Source organism: Phalaenopsis equestris, unplaced genomic scaffold (genome assembly GCF_001263595.1).
Source record: "Phalaenopsis equestris unplaced genomic scaffold, ASM126359v1 Scaffold000002, whole genome shotgun sequence".
NCBI lineage: Eukaryota > Viridiplantae > Streptophyta > Magnoliopsida > Asparagales > Orchidaceae > Phalaenopsis > Phalaenopsis equestris.
In genome coordinates, this window is record NW_018164444.1 from 33610668 (window position 1) to 33628909 (window position 18242).

Below are 18242 nucleotides of genomic sequence, written 5' to 3' on the forward strand. Positions count from 1 at the left end.
GTTATAAGAACTAGTGCATACTTGAGTTACTTCCACTCATGGTTCCTTGTGTAGTTACCAATGCCGCATTATTCTTTTGTGAAGACTTTTTTGGATTTGAATTTGCTAGAGTTGCTGTTTTGTTGAAAATATAAAGATATGGTTGTTTGGCTTTTACAGAAGTGAGAAAGTGTGAAACCTTCTCCAGCTGTTTAGGGATATCCAGTTTTCCTTAAAACATCCAGAAATCTGCCACTTTTAACTCCTGATTTTATTGTCAAAATCTGCATATCCTTTTGGCTTGGCCTAGATTCTAGATTGTTCCAACCTTGTTTGATTGGTTGTTTTATTATATATCCTTCTGTAATATTACTATATTCCATGAAAATTATTTTAGAGGTTGTTGAATTGATTGCATTAACATCTACAGTGGTTATGGAGAACTTCATCTTTGGATTGCACGGTAGTTTCTCTTTTACTAGTTCTTATGGAGCCCGTAGTTTCTCTTATACTTATGAAGCATTTAGTTGGGCTCATGCTTCATGGAGCTCGCTCATTTGCTACTTGAGCTTTCCTCCATCCATACATGCATATTTTTACCAAAAAGTAGCTATACTGTACTCATGACAGGAATAGTGCTATCCCTTTTTTATTTAACATAAATTTTTGGAAGGTTTGCCCACAAATTTGTATTTTCAACAAGAAACAAATTTTGCAGGCTTTCTTATGATAATAAACAAAAGGCAGGCTAAAGTGATATCTTTTGAATTCAATTATCTCATTCAAACAGTTATACAGATTAATGGTATGTCTCTTTAGGCCGAACTTCTTACAAAGAATTACTCTCAACAACTTATGGGAACCTGCTTCAAAGGAATCGTGTGGATACAATGTTTGGAAAATTTTGAGGACTGCTTTGTCAATTTTGTTTTCGAGGTCAATTCTTCAGGTATTAATCATTTGCTTTTACCTTTCATTGAAATTGGTTTCGTTTCTATCAAAAGATTGTTTCTATCTTTGCTTTAGGGAGCTAACACTATACAACATGATATTCTATTAGTTTCAATAGTTTGTTTTCAATTTTGTAACCTTCTTCTAAAATATTTTAGTTGTTTGGTGCTGTGTTGGATCTGATACTCCTCTCCAAAGAATCTTTGAAATAATTATTATTCTTTTGGTTAATTCAGTAGTTGGATATTATTGCTTTCTAATTTTGCTCGGGTATTTAACTTTCTAGTTATAAATCAGGAGCCTGCTTTTGAAGAATTGATTCTTCTTTATACTGATGAGCTAAATCAAAGGGAAGATAAGGAAGATGCTTTACCATTGCATTTGAAGATTTATGAGAGAATACCTATTCCAGATCTCGCGGTTACTAAATGGGCACTCAATCATTTTTGTTCTTTGAAAGATTTCTTTTCTATTACTGTAAGTGTATTTGATAGAAAATAGCATCATTAATATAGAGGCGTTTCATATGCAGGTCATTTTCCCTCACAAAAAGCTGTCATTCAGGATTCTAGATACGGTATGTTATCTCGTTACTTTTTTTATTTTCACTTTTTTTTTTTTGCTTTATAAATTTATTCCAAGAGACTGGTAAGGGATTATTTTATTTGCTATCCTTTCTTAATGACAAAAGCATGCACTTGAAATGTCCATATCTTGTTGTCATGCACATGGGCAAACTTTAATCCAATTTTCTTTTGGATCATGGTTTTCTTTTGTTTATTGATATCATATTATCAATGACAATCATATCAAGTGTTTGTAATTTAAGTTGAGAATATTATCCATTATGAGGTGTTCCTTTATTTGAAGGGAAAGGACCTCATTTTCCTATGAGATGAGAATAAAGGAGTGAAACACAGAATTGAAGGGAGAGGAAAAGTGAGAAGCTAAGAGAGAGAGGGTTTTCATTACATATTTTTTTCTTAATACGAAAGACCCCATTTTCTGAATTGACTTAAATATTTCAATGAAATCGCCGGAAGCTCTAAAAAAGATGAGATGCTTTGACCCGACCCGCAATTACGCAGTTACTTAATTTTCTAGCCAAACACTTGACCCAAATTTATTTTTGCTCAGTGTGCAAAATAGAGTTTATAATTCGATTTATAGTTTACACTCTAGGGGTTTCTTTAAAAACCCCAATATCAATCCCACAGAGAACCAGGGTAAGAAATCTCTTGAGCTAATTCTAGTCTAATGCTATCAGGTCTTAGTTTTGATTTTTTAAAAAGTTTGGTTTTCCTTAATTCACTAATTTACTCTAAAGTTAAAAGTGACTAAATTAAATAAAAACTTAAACTACGGAGGCTAGTTAAATTTTGGAAAGTTTTTATATAATTAAAATCTCTTTCTCTTTGCGATGAAACCATAATTAATGTAGGAATCAAATTTTTAAAGATTTAAATGTAGTTTTGTGACAAATAGGAGCATACATATTCCTTACCCTCTCCCGAACACATAAAGAACATTGACTAATCTAAAATTAGTTCTTGATTGTATGGTTATATTGAGTAGATTCTAGTCTCTCACTTCTAGATTACTCACTGTGCTCTCTCTCTAGGACTAACCAGGGACTCAAGGTCCAACTCTAGACCAAATTAGTAAAGAATCTAGTCTGTCACCCTATAAACACAAATTTTACGTCTATCAAAACTTATCTCTTTATCTATTTGCACTTACCTTAGATTTTTGTTGCCCTCCTCTTGAGGTTAATGTGGTACTCACTAATTGGGTGAAATCATAGCCCTCCCGGACCATTATGTTTCACAACGGGTTTTAACATTACAAGTGATCAGTTTGCAAAGTAAATTAAAAATCAGTGAAAATACAATCACAAATTTTAAAATAAAAGAAATCTTCATACCATTCTAATCCTACACATAATTAATTCTCATTGCAAAGAGAAAGAGTAAAAAAATTTCTCACTAAGCATGAAGAAAACACATGGACTCTTCATTGCATTTGACATTGAAATCACACAACTATATTACAATAATTAAAAAAAATACAAAAAGAGTTCAAGGCTTATCTTTACAAAAGATTCACGCCCACCTTTTATAACAAATAGTAATCTCTTGCACTTCTCCCGACGTCTCAAAAGTCACCAATACTCCACACACTTCATCCTTTGCACACTCACAAGCACGTCTCCTTGAAGAGACGCGCTACATCTCTCTAAAACTCACCTTAAACTTTTCTCCAACCCCTCTTTTTAAAGAGAAACCAAGCAACTTCTCATTCTAAAAGACACACATCTTCACTCCAAGAGGCACATATTTTCATTTCAAGAGACACACCTCTTCATTTTCAAGTGTCTAGATTCATTTAATAACTCCATTGGGCGTGCATTGCTGCCTAGATTCTTCTAGAATAGCCCGAAACCGTCCAAACCAACTCAAACCGACTTTGGGCCATTTCTTTTAGTCAAGTTTTAGCTCCAATTTGCTCCAAATGTATACTTTGTTCCATTGAACACCAAATTGCTCCAATTTTAGGTCATTTTCTCCAAAACTTCATTTCTTGTACCTGAAACAAAAAATATGCAAAGTAACTTCCTTTAAAGTGCAATATCATTAAAAATGAGCATAATATATATATATATATATGTAAGATGGTTATGCTTCAAATATTCTTGTTAAAGTAATGATTCAGAATTATCTCTACATTATTTTTTTTGGCCTGTTTACCGCAGTAAGAAAGCGAGGATAGAAATTTTGCCTCATCAGGATAGAACATCGATCCTGTAGCCGTCAATAAAGTTTTTTTTTTTTTTTTTTTGCAGTTTTTTTTGATTTTCCTGACTGCTACATATAGGAAAGGCTTAGTCTTAGATAGTATGTATTAAGAAAAGAAGATTTACTTTTGCCTTTTCTATGCCTGTCTAATTATAATTTTGCATATTTATTTGTTCCGGTTTGCCTATGGGAAAGCACCTTACATTTATCTTTAAGGAACTCTATATCTCAATATCATTTGTTGATAACCACTTCCAGTTTACTGTTATCCTCTTGGTTACTATTTGCTATGTTTTATGTCGCAGGTACGTTTGGACGTTGCAAGCATATTAGGGTTATTGGCTTTTTTTCTGAATTACAAATTTGAGAACATCCTTTCGTCTCCGTAAGCATGCCGTATTTTACTTGTATGAACATAAGGAAGTGGATCTGTATTATGTTGGATGTTTCTGTACTTGTAAAGATGCTCTGAGTTTAATTATGTAAACTTTTTTCATAACAGCTATGCCTTGTCTTTCTATGTGCAGTTTCCTAGAAATCACATTACTGGATTATAACTCTTGAAAACCATATTACGGGCCTGTAAATAAAAACTAAGTGAAATCTATCACTTTCACTAGCTATTACACTTTATAGGACATTCGTATTGTTTTAAAATTAGATAAAGTAGTATTGAAGTTATTAGTAATTGAAACTAGCCATGATAAGGAAGATGAAAGCCACTTCAGGAAGATGAGGAAAACTGAGAGAAGTAACATACAATTTTAATCATTCTCATTTTTTTTAGTACCGGTACATGTTGATACATGTTGATAGGTAATGAAACCATTGCAGAACTATTCTGGAAAGCAATAACTGCTGAAATTTGAAGAGATTCAAGTTCAAAATTTACAAAATGGGTCTTATGTTACGTTATTAAGAACAGGATTTTCTAAAATTAAACATGCTTAGGAAGATAAATTTGGCAGAATTTCTGATTATATTTTTATTTTTTTGTTGTTTTGACTCTGCATTCTTCAGCATGGCTCATGCTAGATGTATGCACTTCGTGTGGATAAGTTCATACAGCACTTCGGTAGAATTTGAAAGAAAAAAAAGAAAACTTGGGACTTTTTTTTTCTGCTGTATAATTCCAATTTTTTGATATTTCATTGTGAATATTCCTTCTGCGATACCTATTAATATGAGATAAATTCTTATCCAGATCTGCAGTACTACTTGATGTGATTGCCATCACTGCGCTTATAGTATACGTGAGCCGCATCGTCCTAGGTTATAAGCAGACATGGGATAGATATCAGGTTTTATTCCTGTCCCATCAACATGTAATTATACAAATTCATTCAACTGATTTTTGCTACTTCACATGTAAGGTGCACTTTAGAATTACTATGAAGAATTTCACATGCATATATGCTGGCTATGTATACAGTAAAATTTTGATACTTTTCCTAGTTATCCGTATTTGCATTTCTTATTACGCTAAATTGGAGTTCCTCACATATGCAGAACATTTAAGTGCATTGTATGACTTCGATATGTTTGGTTCTTGCTAGCTTCTTGTCAACAAGACTCTTTATGAAAAAACTTTAGCGAGTGGCTTTGGTTCAGTCCATTTTCTTCTAGATGCATCGGAACTGCAGCAAGTAAGACTCAACATGGAACATGATTTTTTATGGTGATACATACTTCTATTGGGAGATTACTTGTCATCAGCCTTCTTTATGACTTTGATATCTTAACAGTACAAGGAAGCAATTTTGCTGTATGCAATTTTACTGCGCCCAGTAAAAAATGAGGTATTAAGCTTTATTTTTATTTTCTTTTGTGATTATAGAACAAAAAAACATACAAGAAGCATTTTTCTTCTTCTGTTTCATGGCATCGTGGTAATTTTGTTTTTCTATCATCCTTTTTTTTTGTTATAATAAAAATTAGTGCTAAAAAAATCACCTTCATTTCATTGATGACAGACTTATATAGAGCCTACAATAGCATTTATAAATAAATCCCTAGACTTCATCTATTTACCAATAGGATCCTGCATTAGATACAAATTTCAACACCCTCCCTCAAGATTGACAAAAGATATTCACTAAGCCCATCTTGTCACATAACTTTGATAAATATAATGAGCTAAGTCCTTTGGTGTGGCAGCCACTTGCTCTCCAGTAGCTACTTAGGGTTTGTTTGGGGCAGCTGCAACTGTGAAACTGCTGAAGAAGAAGTTATTATTCAAAAAACTATGGTTGCTGCTACATTTTTTTAAAAAAAAAAAGTCAAAATGCATTTTTCTAGCAGCAACTGCATGTACCAAGCAATGATGGGAAAACACAGTTTTTAACTGCAGCTTTTTGAGAATGCAAACAAAAAACTGTTTTACCAAATAGGAAAAATTGCGGTGCGGCACCACGCCGCAACCACACTGCCGCCTGAAATGCACCCTTAGCTCCAATAGTCTGTTATTCAGTTTTTCCTTGATGAAGATTTTATTAATCTCTACATGTTGGGTTCTATCATGGTGCACCGAGTTGTTGGCAATGTTGATTACCGACTTATTGTCACACCACAACTTAATTTGAGTTCTCTAATCCACTTTTGAGTTCAACCAACAAGGCTTTCAGTCACATCATCTCAGCAACTTTTAATATCATGGCTCTGTATTCTGTCTTAGTTGTTGTTCTTACTACAACTGATTGTTTCTTGCTCTTCCACAAGACCAAGTTGTCACTTGTAAACATGCAGTATCTCGATATGGATCGTTTGTCATCAGCACAACTTGCTCAGTCAAAATCACAAAAGCCATCAATATTTACATGCCCATTTTTTCCTAAATATCAACCCTTTCTCTGGTGTACTTTTCAAATACCTCAGGATCCGATACACTGCATCATTATGGCTCGTCCTTGGATCATGCATGTAGCGGCTCACTACACTTACTACAAAAGAAATACTAGGTAAAGTGTGGCACGAATAGTTTAGGCGGCCTACCATTCTGTGGTACCTCTCACGATCAACTAATTCAACTGTCTCTGTACTGAGCTTAAACTTCTGATCAATTATAGAAACTGCAGGTTTGCACCCCCGCACACCTGTCTTCATGAGAAGATCCAGTACATACTTTCTCTGGGATAGGTTCATCACCTTAGGTCCATTAGCCACTTAAATCCTAAGAAAACATCTGAGCTGTCCCGAGTCCTTAAACTAAAATTACTTCCCCAATATTTCTTTCAGTTGAGTAATCTCTGTCTTATCATCATCAGTGATAATTATGTCATCCACATACACAACAAGTATCTGTCATCCACATACACAACAAGTATGACAGTGTGACCTTCACTTTCATGTTGTCGAAAGAAGACCGTGTGCTCTACATTGATATGTTGATATCATATGCCAACTATTGTTATTTTAAACTTGGCAAACACGTTCGAGGAGATTGCTTCAAGTCATACTGTGACTTCCTGAGTCTACACACCTTGCCCACTGTTTGGGATGTACTAAATCCTGGAGGTATCTTCATATATACCTCCTCCAGTAGCTTCCCATGAAAAAAAAGCATTCTTCACATCCAGTTGATCGTCTTCATCCACCATTCACTGCTAGAAAAGTTGGTGTCTTCACCTTGCTCATCTTTGTGACTATTGTAAAGGTTTCATCATAGTCAATGTCATATGTATGACTCTACCCTTTTTTCATTAGTCATGTTTTGTACCTCTCCACATTCCCTTCTGGAATTTGCTTTACCTTGAAGATTCAGTTGCATCCAAGTGTCTTCTTCCCTGCTAGTAGTGGTACAATTTCCCATGTTGGTTTTTATTAAGAGCTCCAATCTCTTCATGCATCGCTGCTTTCCACTTGGAATCCTCTTTAACAACTTGCCAACACTTGGGTATAGAGACATAGTCAAATAATGCAATGAATGTTTCGCTCAAAGGTGAGATATTAGAATAAGAAATAAAGTTTGAAATGACAATTTCTTGACCAAAACGATCAAGAGGATTTCCTGCATTACTGCGGGAGTTCTTCCTTAACGTCGGGGGGTAGGAGTGGACGGAGGAGGAATAATATAACCTAGGAGTTTTAAATCAAAGGTGGATGGTGTAGGTTTCTCAAGGCTTGGGGAAGATCGAGACAAGGGACTTGTTGGCAATGCAGACTTTGTTCTTTAAGTTTGCTTTTTCCACATTGCATACATTCTTCACTCATCTTCAGCCTGAATCCCACTACCTCTTAAGTAAGAAACAATCAGTTGTAGCAAGATCAACAACAAAGGCAAAATACAGGGTCATGACATTAGGAGTTGCTGAGATGATGATGTTGAAAACCTTATTGGTTGAACTCAAATGAAGTTTTGGTGCGACAACAAATCGGCAATCTGCATTGCTAACAACCCGATGCAACATGATGGAACTAAACATGTGGTGTGATAACAAGTCGACAATCAAGGGAAAGCTGAATAACGGGCTACTGGAGCTAGGGTTATCAAAACAGCTCGTTGTTCGCGAACAGTTTATGTTTGGCTCTCTAAGAAACTCGTGTTCGATTTGTTCACTAAGTTCAGGAGCCGAACAGGAATAATTTTTTTCATGCTCAATATATAAACGAGCTGAACACGAACAAATATTTATTCATTCATGTTTGGCTCATTTTTGCTCGAAATAATTGAATTATATATATATATATATATAATTGTTGAGTAGTATTTTCTTAAAAAATAATTGCCTACAAAGATTCATAATCAATTAAAATTATTAGTTAAAAAATATAATAAAAATTAATATAAATGATAATATTTAAATCTCACCCCAACCCGTAACATCTTACGGCTACATGACTAGAGTTGTGAAAATGATTTCATTCACAAACAGCTCGTGTTCTGTTCGCTAAGCAAACGAGTAGAGCACGAACACATTTTTTTAATTCGAAATATAAACGAGCCGAACATAAACAGTGGTATTTTTTTAACGAGACTCGCTCGTGTTCGGCTCGTTTACACCCCTAACTGGAGCTAAGTCATGTGGCCACTGGAGAGCAAGTGGCTAACTGCCACATCAAAGGACTTAGCCCGTTAAATTTGTCTAGGTTATGTGGCAAGATTGGTTTAGTGAATATCTTTTGGTCATTTTGAGGAGGGGAAGTGTTGAGATTTGTATCTATTTTAGGATTCCATTTGTAAATAGATGATGTATAGGGATTTATCTGTAAATATTGTAATTGGTAAGACTCTGTATAAGCCCTTCATCAATGAAATGAAGGTGATTTTTTTGAGCAAATACTTTCAATTAGAATTATTGAAACTTTAAAAACAGTAAGATTTATTTTTCGTTCGTTAATTTACCTGAAGTAGTTTCAAAGAATCTAATGATGAAAATCAGTGAAAATTAGTGATCGAGAAAACACCAAATTAAGAACAAAGCAAAATGACAATTTACACTGTGCAGTACAAAGTAGGAGAATGTCCAAAATACAAAGCAGCAAAGTGCCAAGTACCAATGATCAACATTATTAAGCTTCACTACAATGTTTTTATCATGGAAGACTTATATACATATATATATATATATATATAAATATATCACTCGATACTTATGTTTTTACATATCCTACACCTGAAGTTCATCTTTTACATATATGCCACCTTCTCCATGGATGAAAATGTGTATTTCACTTTCCAAAATTTAAAATAATGGTACTTTTGATGTGATGTGAAAGATATGGGTGGTATAAGTGTAAAAAAGAAAAATTTAGGTGTTAGATATGTAAATACATAGGAATAGGGTGGTATGTATGTAGATGTCCCTTTTGTCATTCCTGGAGAAAATGAACTCTTGTCCTCTACAGGATTCGAATCATAAAAGCATCGGAGCCGAGTGTGAAATGTTCTTGTTTGACAAGTTTAATGTACAGGTATGAAACCAATATAGCTTCATTTATATTATACTAATGGATTAATTTGGTTGGCGAACTTACTGATATTGCAGATTGATATGCCCATTGATAGTGCTATGGATACGCTAATGAGATTGGGTCTTGTTTATGAATTTCCTGTTGAAGGAAATCTCAAACCAAAAGCGGTTCCTTGTTCGAAGGCTTACAAACATTTAAGAAAACGCTGGGACAGATTAATAGATTTGGAGTCGTAAAATACATCATACAGGTAACATTCAAATTCATTCCCATATTTTGCCTTACTGTTTTTCCTTTTATCTTTCTATCCAATGATGTGTTGTTTCGTCGAGTATGTATTAATTATTTGGTATAGACTTTGCTGAGAAAAATGTCTCCCTTCTTAACATCAGGGTTGTTTGTCATTTTATTTACTGATATATCTATGTTATCTAACAATGGGGGCATTTACATACATACCTCCCAATTCTTATATGTTTATATATCGAACACTTAAACTTTGATTTTTTTACATGTATACCATTTCAATCTTTCATATCACATCAAAAACACCCCCATTTCAGCTGTTAAAAAGTGAAATATGCATTTTCATGTATGTAAAAATTGTAATTTTGGTGTAGGTTATGTAAATACATATGAATTGAGTGGTATTTGTATCAGGCAATTGTATGCCTCTAATACATGCAGGTGAATCACACTAGAGCCATCGTGCTGGTTTAATTATATTTTTATTTGTTTTTCTTTCTCTTATTTATGTTTTGATATGGAATAAAAGTTTGTTTGAAATATTAAAAATTGTTTGTTTTTATTATGGGGCATTTACATACATGTCCCCATAATTATCTTTGCTTTTGTCATTTATCACACCCAAATCTCTCGTATCTAGTGTTATCAAAAAAGCTCGTTGTTCGCAAACAACTCGTGTTCGGCTTGTAAGTTAAGTAAATGAGCCATATACGAACAAGTTTTTAAAGCTCGAATTGTAAACGAGCCGAACACAAATATCTTTTTGTTCGCTCATGTTTGGCTCGTTTTAGCTCGAAATAAAAAAAAATTATATAACTATTTATATAATAATATATTATATATATTATTTATATAATAATATATTATATAAATTTATATTAAATTTAAATCATAACACCTTGGTGGTAATGTGGTTAATATCTTCTTTTGTATACATTTGACTCAGTTTCAAATATCATACTTTACAGCTATTTTTTTCAAACTATTTTTTTGCGAGCTAAACACAAACACGAATATTTAAATCGAGCAGAACACGAACACACTGTTTATGAGTCGATTTCAAACACGAGCTATTTTGAACGAGCCGAACACAAGTCAAGCTCTGCTCCTTTATTTTAAAAAAAAATAAAAAAATTATATATATAATTATAATTTTGATGTAAAAAAATATAAATATTTAAATTGCGTGCTTGACAAGAATATCTCTTTAAAATAAAAAATAAAAAAAAAAAAAAAGGATAATAAAAAAAAAAAGATGCTTGGACAGGTCGTGATCATCACACTTAAAGCTAAAAAAAAAAAAAAAAGGATGCTTGGACAGGTCGTGATCATCACACTTAAAGCTTGTTTGGGATGTGATGTTCAAACAAGCCTCAAGTTCTGCGAAAAAAAAATAAAAATTAGGATCCGAGGCTTTAATAAAATGAAAGTGATAAAAGAGGAGGATAAAATCTGCGAAAAAAAAATAAAAAGTAGGATCCGAGGCTTTAATAAAATGAAAGTGATAAAAGAGGAGGATAAAACTTGACTGTTTTTTAGACATGAAGAGAAATGTTGTCTTATTTATAAGAAAAAAATGTCATAATTTTCTAAAAAATTACTTTCTCCGTCATAATTTTTCAACCACTTATCACAAAAGCTGCGATCACCCAAACACATACTTATTTGGGATACTATGAAACACTCATGTTTTGTGCATCATGTATTTAATTGAAAAAAATACCTGAAATTTTAGCACAATTTTTTATTTAATGGATCAAAAATACCCAACCAGAGAAACAACATCTCATCCGCTCTAGGATTATAAACGAGCTGAGTTTCAGTGAGCTCAAGGCCAACTCGTGTTTGACGCGTTCAAAATTAATTTGGTTTGAAACTGATTTTTTTTTTAAATTGTTTGTGAATAGTGTGTTTGTGTTTAACTCAATTTACATATTCTTGTTCGTGTTTCTTAACTTTTGTTCAGGTTGAAATTGTCTCATATAAATTAATTAGAAAAATAGATGAAAAATATTAGATTCGAACATGAACCATTTCATGCAATAAAAAACAAATGGCCATACAAGTTGATGTGATTTCAATTTATATATAGATACATATAATTTTTTTTATTATTATTTCGAGCTAAAACGAGCCAAAAACAGCCCAACAAAAGGCTATTCCTGTTTGGCTAATTTATACTTTGAGCTTCAAATATTTACTCATTTTCGACTTACTAGCTTAACAAATGATTCGAATATGAGCCAGCATAAATTGTTCGCGGATAATATTTAGGAAATTCAAATGTGAATTTTGGGGTGATTGATAGTCACAAGCCACAGCTTAAATAGAAGCTACAGAAGAATTTTATTGTGTGCCTATGATATTGACTATAAAATAATATCTTTAGGAGTAATATTACTATTTACAAATTTAACACCGTTCGTTCATTTTTCATGTTCTAACTCAAATATAAAAAATTCATGATAAGGGTCAGTATGGGAACAGGGGGAAACTGACTTGGTTAAGTGCTGAAGCTATGAAATACCGAATTTACCCCTTCTCCTCCAGATCTAACCCATCCATTGTTATGATGCTAATGCCGTTTTTTTCTCCTCTCGCGCGTGGCGTGATTTTATTGGCTACGCATGGTATTTCTAAGTGCGTAGTATGGGAACAGGGGGAAACTGACTTGGTTAAGTGCTGAAGCTATGAAATACCGAATTTACCCCTTCTCCTCCAGATCTAACCCATCCATTGTTATGATGCTATCCCACCTAACCCCTAAATTTTCTTCCTCATACTCCCTCCCGCCTGTGCGAGAGCTTCTCTGAAACCCTCGCCCTTCTCCCAGCTGCCACAAAAGGTAAAAACCACAAATCTTTCACTTCGATTTAGGCTTCTTTTCTCCGATGATTTTTTGAAGTCGTTGCCGATCTGATGGTTTTCGGCATCCTACTACTTTTTTATACGGCGAATTCGTTGATTGTGTTTTTATTTAGGAGTTCTCTGGTTGATGGTCTCGGTTCATGGTAGATCTGCCCAGGGTTATGCGTGGAGTATATTATAATTCTTCTCGGATTTATTTTTATTATATGTTCTCCGATTATATTGGATTCTGTGATTGACCTTTTTTTGTGTGAGTGTGCTGCCCCTTTTCTTCTGTTATTTCGTATATGCTGTGCTGGTTCACGCGATCTATGTCGGAAAAGATGCCCCTTTTTGTTATCTGGCGAAACTTTCATCAGCGGCTAGAGCTTATATCGGAAGTTAGTGTTGGATCTGATTTTGTTGGTAGAAGATACCAAGATTTTACCTTTGATACAGATCCAGACTAAAGAGTGGAGAATCAAACAAGGATATCTCAAAGGGATTTCAGTTGGATAGACTTTTGGCTAAAAGTTAAGGATTACGGCATGTCTATGTTCTTCCAATGATCTCCCTGATTGTTAGCATTAAGGTTCGCGGCATAGTATGTGTTATATCGTTTGATGATCCTGACGAGTATTTGAGTTCTTTAGGTGAGCTTGTTTGTCAAGTTGGCGACTTTGTGATTTTTTGGTAGCTCGATTTTGAGAATCAAGTAAGGTTTTTCTACTTGGCAACTTGATGAGGTCCGAAATTGGGTGGCTCATGATTAATTACTTACTTAACTCGGTACAAGCTCTTGTGGTCACATGATAAACTCAGCCTACTCAAATATGGTTGTATGGTTGAAACATTAATGTTTAACATCATTTAAGAACTTGTCCGATTAAACTTGTTTGATAACTTAATAACGGGTCAACCTGATTTCAATCACAAGTTTATATTTTATACCGTTGGTTGGTTTTGGAATAGTTTTGAATGCTTCCAAGTAAACCTTTGGATAAAATAGCTTCACTATTGTATTGTATGAGCAAAGGGGCAAGGCTATTAATTTTTCTTAGGGATTGGATCATAAGATAGGCTCTATGTTTTGCCATTTTCATGGCCAAGGGTTTTTAGTCAGACTCCAAAGAATGCTTAATTTATATATTTCTGTAAAAAGCTTGATGATTTGTGGTATAAGCAGGTTCATCATAAACTATGGCTGAAGCTGAGGATATTCAGCCCCTTGTTGTTGATAATGGCACGGGCATGGTGAAGGTGTGTGCTTTCTTTCACACTTCAACGACCTTCTTTCAATCTAATTTTCATGTTTGAAGCTTTGATAATCAGGATAACAATTTTATGTTAAAAAAATTATCTTTTTTCTTTCTTGCAAATAGGCTGGGTTTGCCGGAGATGATGCTCCCAGGGCTGTCTTCCCAAGTATCGTTGGTCGACCACGGCATACCGGTGTCATGGTGGGAATGGGTCAAAAGGATGCCTATGTTGGGGATGAGGCGCAGTCGAAAAGGGGTATTTTAACGCTAAAGTATCCCATTGAACATGGTATTGTCAGCAATTGGGACGACATGGAGAAAATTTGGCACCATACCTTCTACAACGAGCTTCGTGTTGCCCCGGAAGAACATCCAGTTCTTCTCACAGAAGCCCCTCTTAACCCTAAGGCTAACAGAGAGAAGATGACCCAAATTATGTTTGAAACCTTTAATGTTCCAGCCATGTATGTTGCCATTCAGGCCGTGCTTTCTCTTTATGCTAGTGGTCGAACAACAGGTAATATGCTCTATCACCAAATTTGCACAGAACATATAAGTAGAGTAGTCCATTTGAAGGGGCATTTACCACACTCATTTCATATGTATTTACATATTTCACACCCAAAATTTAGGGTTTAGGGTTATACCACCCAAATCATTCATATCACATGAAAAATACCACCTTTTTAACTTTTAAAAAAGTGAAACATGCCTTTTCACTCATATGTAAATGCATATGAATTGAGTGTCATGTTTGTAAATCTTCCTCATTTAAATTATTCTTCTCTTTTGAAGGTATTGTGTTGGATTCCGGTGATGGTGTCAGCCACACAGTTCCCATTTATGAAGGCTATGCTCTACCGCATGCAATTCTCAGGCTTGACCTCGCCGGTCGGGATTTGACCGATGCCCTCATGAAAATCCTCACAGAGAGGGGTTACTCATTCACAACAACAGCCGAACGGGAAATTGTCCGAGATATCAAGGAGAAACTCGCTTATGTGGCCTTGGACTATGAGCAGGAGCTCGAGACAGCGAAAAGTAGCTCCTCGATCGAGAAAAGCTATGAGCTTCCGGATGGTCAAGTTATCACCATTGGCGCTGAGAGGTTCAGATGTGCGGAGGTGCTTTTCCAGCCATCTCTCATCGGTATGGAGGCTGCCGGTATCCATGAGACTACATACAACTCGATCATGAAGTGTGATGTTGATATCAGGAAGGATTTGTATGGAAACATTGTGCTTAGCGGTGGTTCCACCATGTTCCCTGGCATTGCTGATCGTATGAGCAAGGAGATCTCTGCTCTGGCACCAAGCAGCATGAAAATTAAAGTGGTAGCTCCGCCGGAAAGGAAGTATAGCGTCTGGATTGGAGGGTCTATTTTGGCTTCTTTGAGCACATTCCAGCAGGTAATTTTTTTTCACCAAAGTTTGATTTTTATGTATGGTCGGGTCACTCAAATGCGAAAATGGATTGTTGCCATTCATCTGTAGCTCACTCAAAGGGATTCCAAAACAAAATCCAGAGAGTAAATAAAACAAAGATTAATCGGGAAATTTACATTTATGACACACATTTCTTGTGTATTTACATATCTGACCCCTTAAATTTTAATATTCACATTTATGATACTTTGGTATCATAAACTTATACATGAAAAAGATGTTCTTCACTTTTAAGAAGTTAGTGATAGTGGTATTTTTTTTATATGATGTTGTAGATTTGAGTGATATTTATCTAAATCTTAAAGTTTAGGCGTTAGATATGTAAATATATAAGAATTGTGTTGGCACGTATGTAAATGCCCCAATAATTTTTTATGCTGGGTATTCATTTTTTGCGTGTTATTTTGATTTGCTACAGATGTGGATATCTAAGGCTGAATATGATGAATCTGGCCCGGCTATCGTGCATAGGAAGTGCTTCTAAAGTTTACTAAATGGGTATTTGGTACGGTATTTAGATATTCCATGGTATTTGATGCCTTGTGTGTGCAAGCTTGTTTTTGTTTTCCCTTTTTTTTTTTTCTTTCTTGTATGATGATGTTTCCCTCTCTATCAGATATTTTTCTATATAATATATATGGTTTGTATGCGTATGATTTGTAGTTTGGATTGGGCTGTTGTAGCAAATTTATGCATTTTACACCAACTTTGTTATTGTGCTTCTTCACAAGCATAGTTGTATGCATTGATGTCTTTTAATATATTGATATGAATGGTGTTTTATTTTAGATTTCACAGTCTGTTTTTGCCTATGAATGATCTGCTCATGTGGAGCTATGCTTGTCATCTATTGTGGGAGGTTTAGAATGTTTGCAAATGCTATTTATAAAAAAATTTTAATTTATCTTTTTTCTCTTTCCAACAAATAATTCTTAATTGTCGTCCAGCATATTGAATAAACTTTACCTTAGTGGGAGAGCTGTTGCTCATCAATTATACTATATGCTTGGATGAATGTTATTAAACCTTAAAAACATTCCTGTTTTTAAGATTTTAGTTATTTGATGTGCTGCTATTTTTGAATTGGATAGCTTCTGAGACAGTATATTCATCTGATGTTACTTAAGTGTCCAGCAGCAGCAGGTGTTCGGTTCGTTTACACCCCTACATACATAGCGCACAATTTTTATTTATTTATGAATGTAACACTTAAAACTTTCATATTTATATTTATATCATATTGGTGTCATAAATTTATACATAAAAATGTGTGGTATTATTATTATTAGGTGGCTGCTATCCGTATCAATTAGTGTGCAAGGCTTCATCTTCATAGACCTTTTTGATCATACAAGGTTGCTCCCAAGTGGTCTCAAAATTCTCATGTCTTCTCACATGTGAGATAACGGGGCGTCTCAAAACATGGACGAGCTCTCCAATGACGAGCGTCCGGGGTTGGTATGTAGTTCCAAGTTCTGTTGGGCTTGTAACATAAGTTCGTCCATCTATTTAGCTCTTCTAAATGAAGGTGAACACTATCAAGTGGTCACACACAATGAGGGCAACTCTAAAAACCCTGAACCCTAAAGTTGGGGGATATGGAGCATTATTGTTGGCCAACAACTTGCAACAATAATAAGTCTTTATTCTCATTTATCAACTAGGTTTAAAAGAGGACGCACAAGTTTATCCGGGAGTAATGTTACTCGAAAATAAATCCGACAAAAATATAGTTGTTGGATATGTAAATAAATAGGAATGTTGTGGTATGTATGCAAATGCCCCAAGTTTTTTTATCCTTAATAATAAAAAGATTCAAGTTTAGCTCATCTAATGGAAAATATAGAATAAACAATGCCTCCATTCAAACTTGGTTTTATTTGACGGGTTAATCCTAAAGTGAGCTCAACCCAAAGCATTTATTGGAGCTAATTATAGTTAAATCCTATATTTTGCTTTAAAATTGGGCTTGCATGTTATGGCTTATAATAGATTTATAGATAGAGATATCACTCTCTGTCTCTCTCTCTCTCTCATCTCAAGTATATTACTAAGTTTCTTACTATTTTGTATTAGAATCTAATTGTTTACTATTCTCACACATGGTCTCACTTGCCTCAATCAGGGATCTTAGTGGGTTAATTAGCCTATATCACATGCTAGGAAGGGGGAAGAATTTCTCCATAATTTTTTAAGAGTTGTATTTTAAATATGTAAATATTAAGAGGTATATATGTAAATACACATTATTTGTGTGATGTGGATGTAAGTTTTGACAAATTTAATTTGTGAGGAAGTTGCTTCTTCTTCTTTTTTTTTTTTTAATAATTATTCCTAAAAAAATCATAAAAAATTAGAACCACAAATAAATATATGCATATATAGATGGATAGATAAATAAGTGTGATTTACTCCAACTACTTATTGTATATGTCAACTTAAGTGATGAGAAGGTAGGGCGGGGGCCCACACATACTTCACTCCAAATCAACCCCACACACCAATGAGATCTAAACCTGGTGGTACGAAGTTTAAACCAGCGGTGAATGTCATGAAAATGGCAAAATGATGTATTGAATAATAATGTAAATGTTTGGGGGGTGGGATGACAAAAAGATTCGATGCCAATTGCCCACCTCACCTTTCACAGATTTGTAAAATTAATGTAAGCAGATGCACCGTTTAAACTCTAACTAATGGGAGCACACCCTTTACTTTACAACTTGGCAACAACTAACCATAGACAACGACGTGGCGCAGGAGACGCCGCCGTTGCCTGCCACGTGGCTAACGGGTCCCCCCCAAAAAAA

At 34.6% G+C, this 18242-nt stretch overlaps 2 protein-coding genes across 2 annotated transcripts in view; both read left to right on the forward strand.

Moving 5' to 3' along the window:
- Positions 1–10093, forward strand: part of LOC110039584 — a 42356-nt gene extending 32263 nt beyond the window's left edge. Inside the window, exons 8-16 of the mRNA XM_020744708.1 lie at positions 799–928; positions 1228–1350; positions 1463–1507; positions 4031–4110; positions 4930–5026; positions 5282–5371; positions 5471–5524; positions 9570–9635; positions 9710–10093. Of these exons, the coding sequence (XP_020600367.1) occupies positions 799–928; positions 1228–1350; positions 1463–1507; positions 4031–4110; positions 4930–5026; positions 5282–5371; positions 5471–5524; positions 9570–9635; positions 9710–9871 (847 nt within the window). The 3' untranslated portion in view covers positions 9872–10093. The remainder of the gene's footprint in view (positions 1–798; positions 929–1227; positions 1351–1462; positions 1508–4030; positions 4111–4929; positions 5027–5281; positions 5372–5470; positions 5525–9569; positions 9636–9709) is intronic.
- Positions 10094–12622: 2529 nt separating this feature from the next.
- On the forward strand, positions 12623–16162 carry LOC110033055 (actin-7-like). The gene is made up of 5 exons (XM_020736913.1): positions 12623–12726; positions 13915–13988; positions 14111–14504; positions 14783–15396; positions 15851–16162. The coding sequence occupies exons 2-5, from the start codon at positions 13929–13931 to the stop codon at positions 15914–15916; spliced, it is 1134 nt and encodes a 377-aa protein (XP_020592572.1). The 5' UTR covers positions 12623–12726; positions 13915–13928; the 3' UTR covers positions 15917–16162.
- Positions 16163–18242: the final 2080 nt, after the last annotated feature.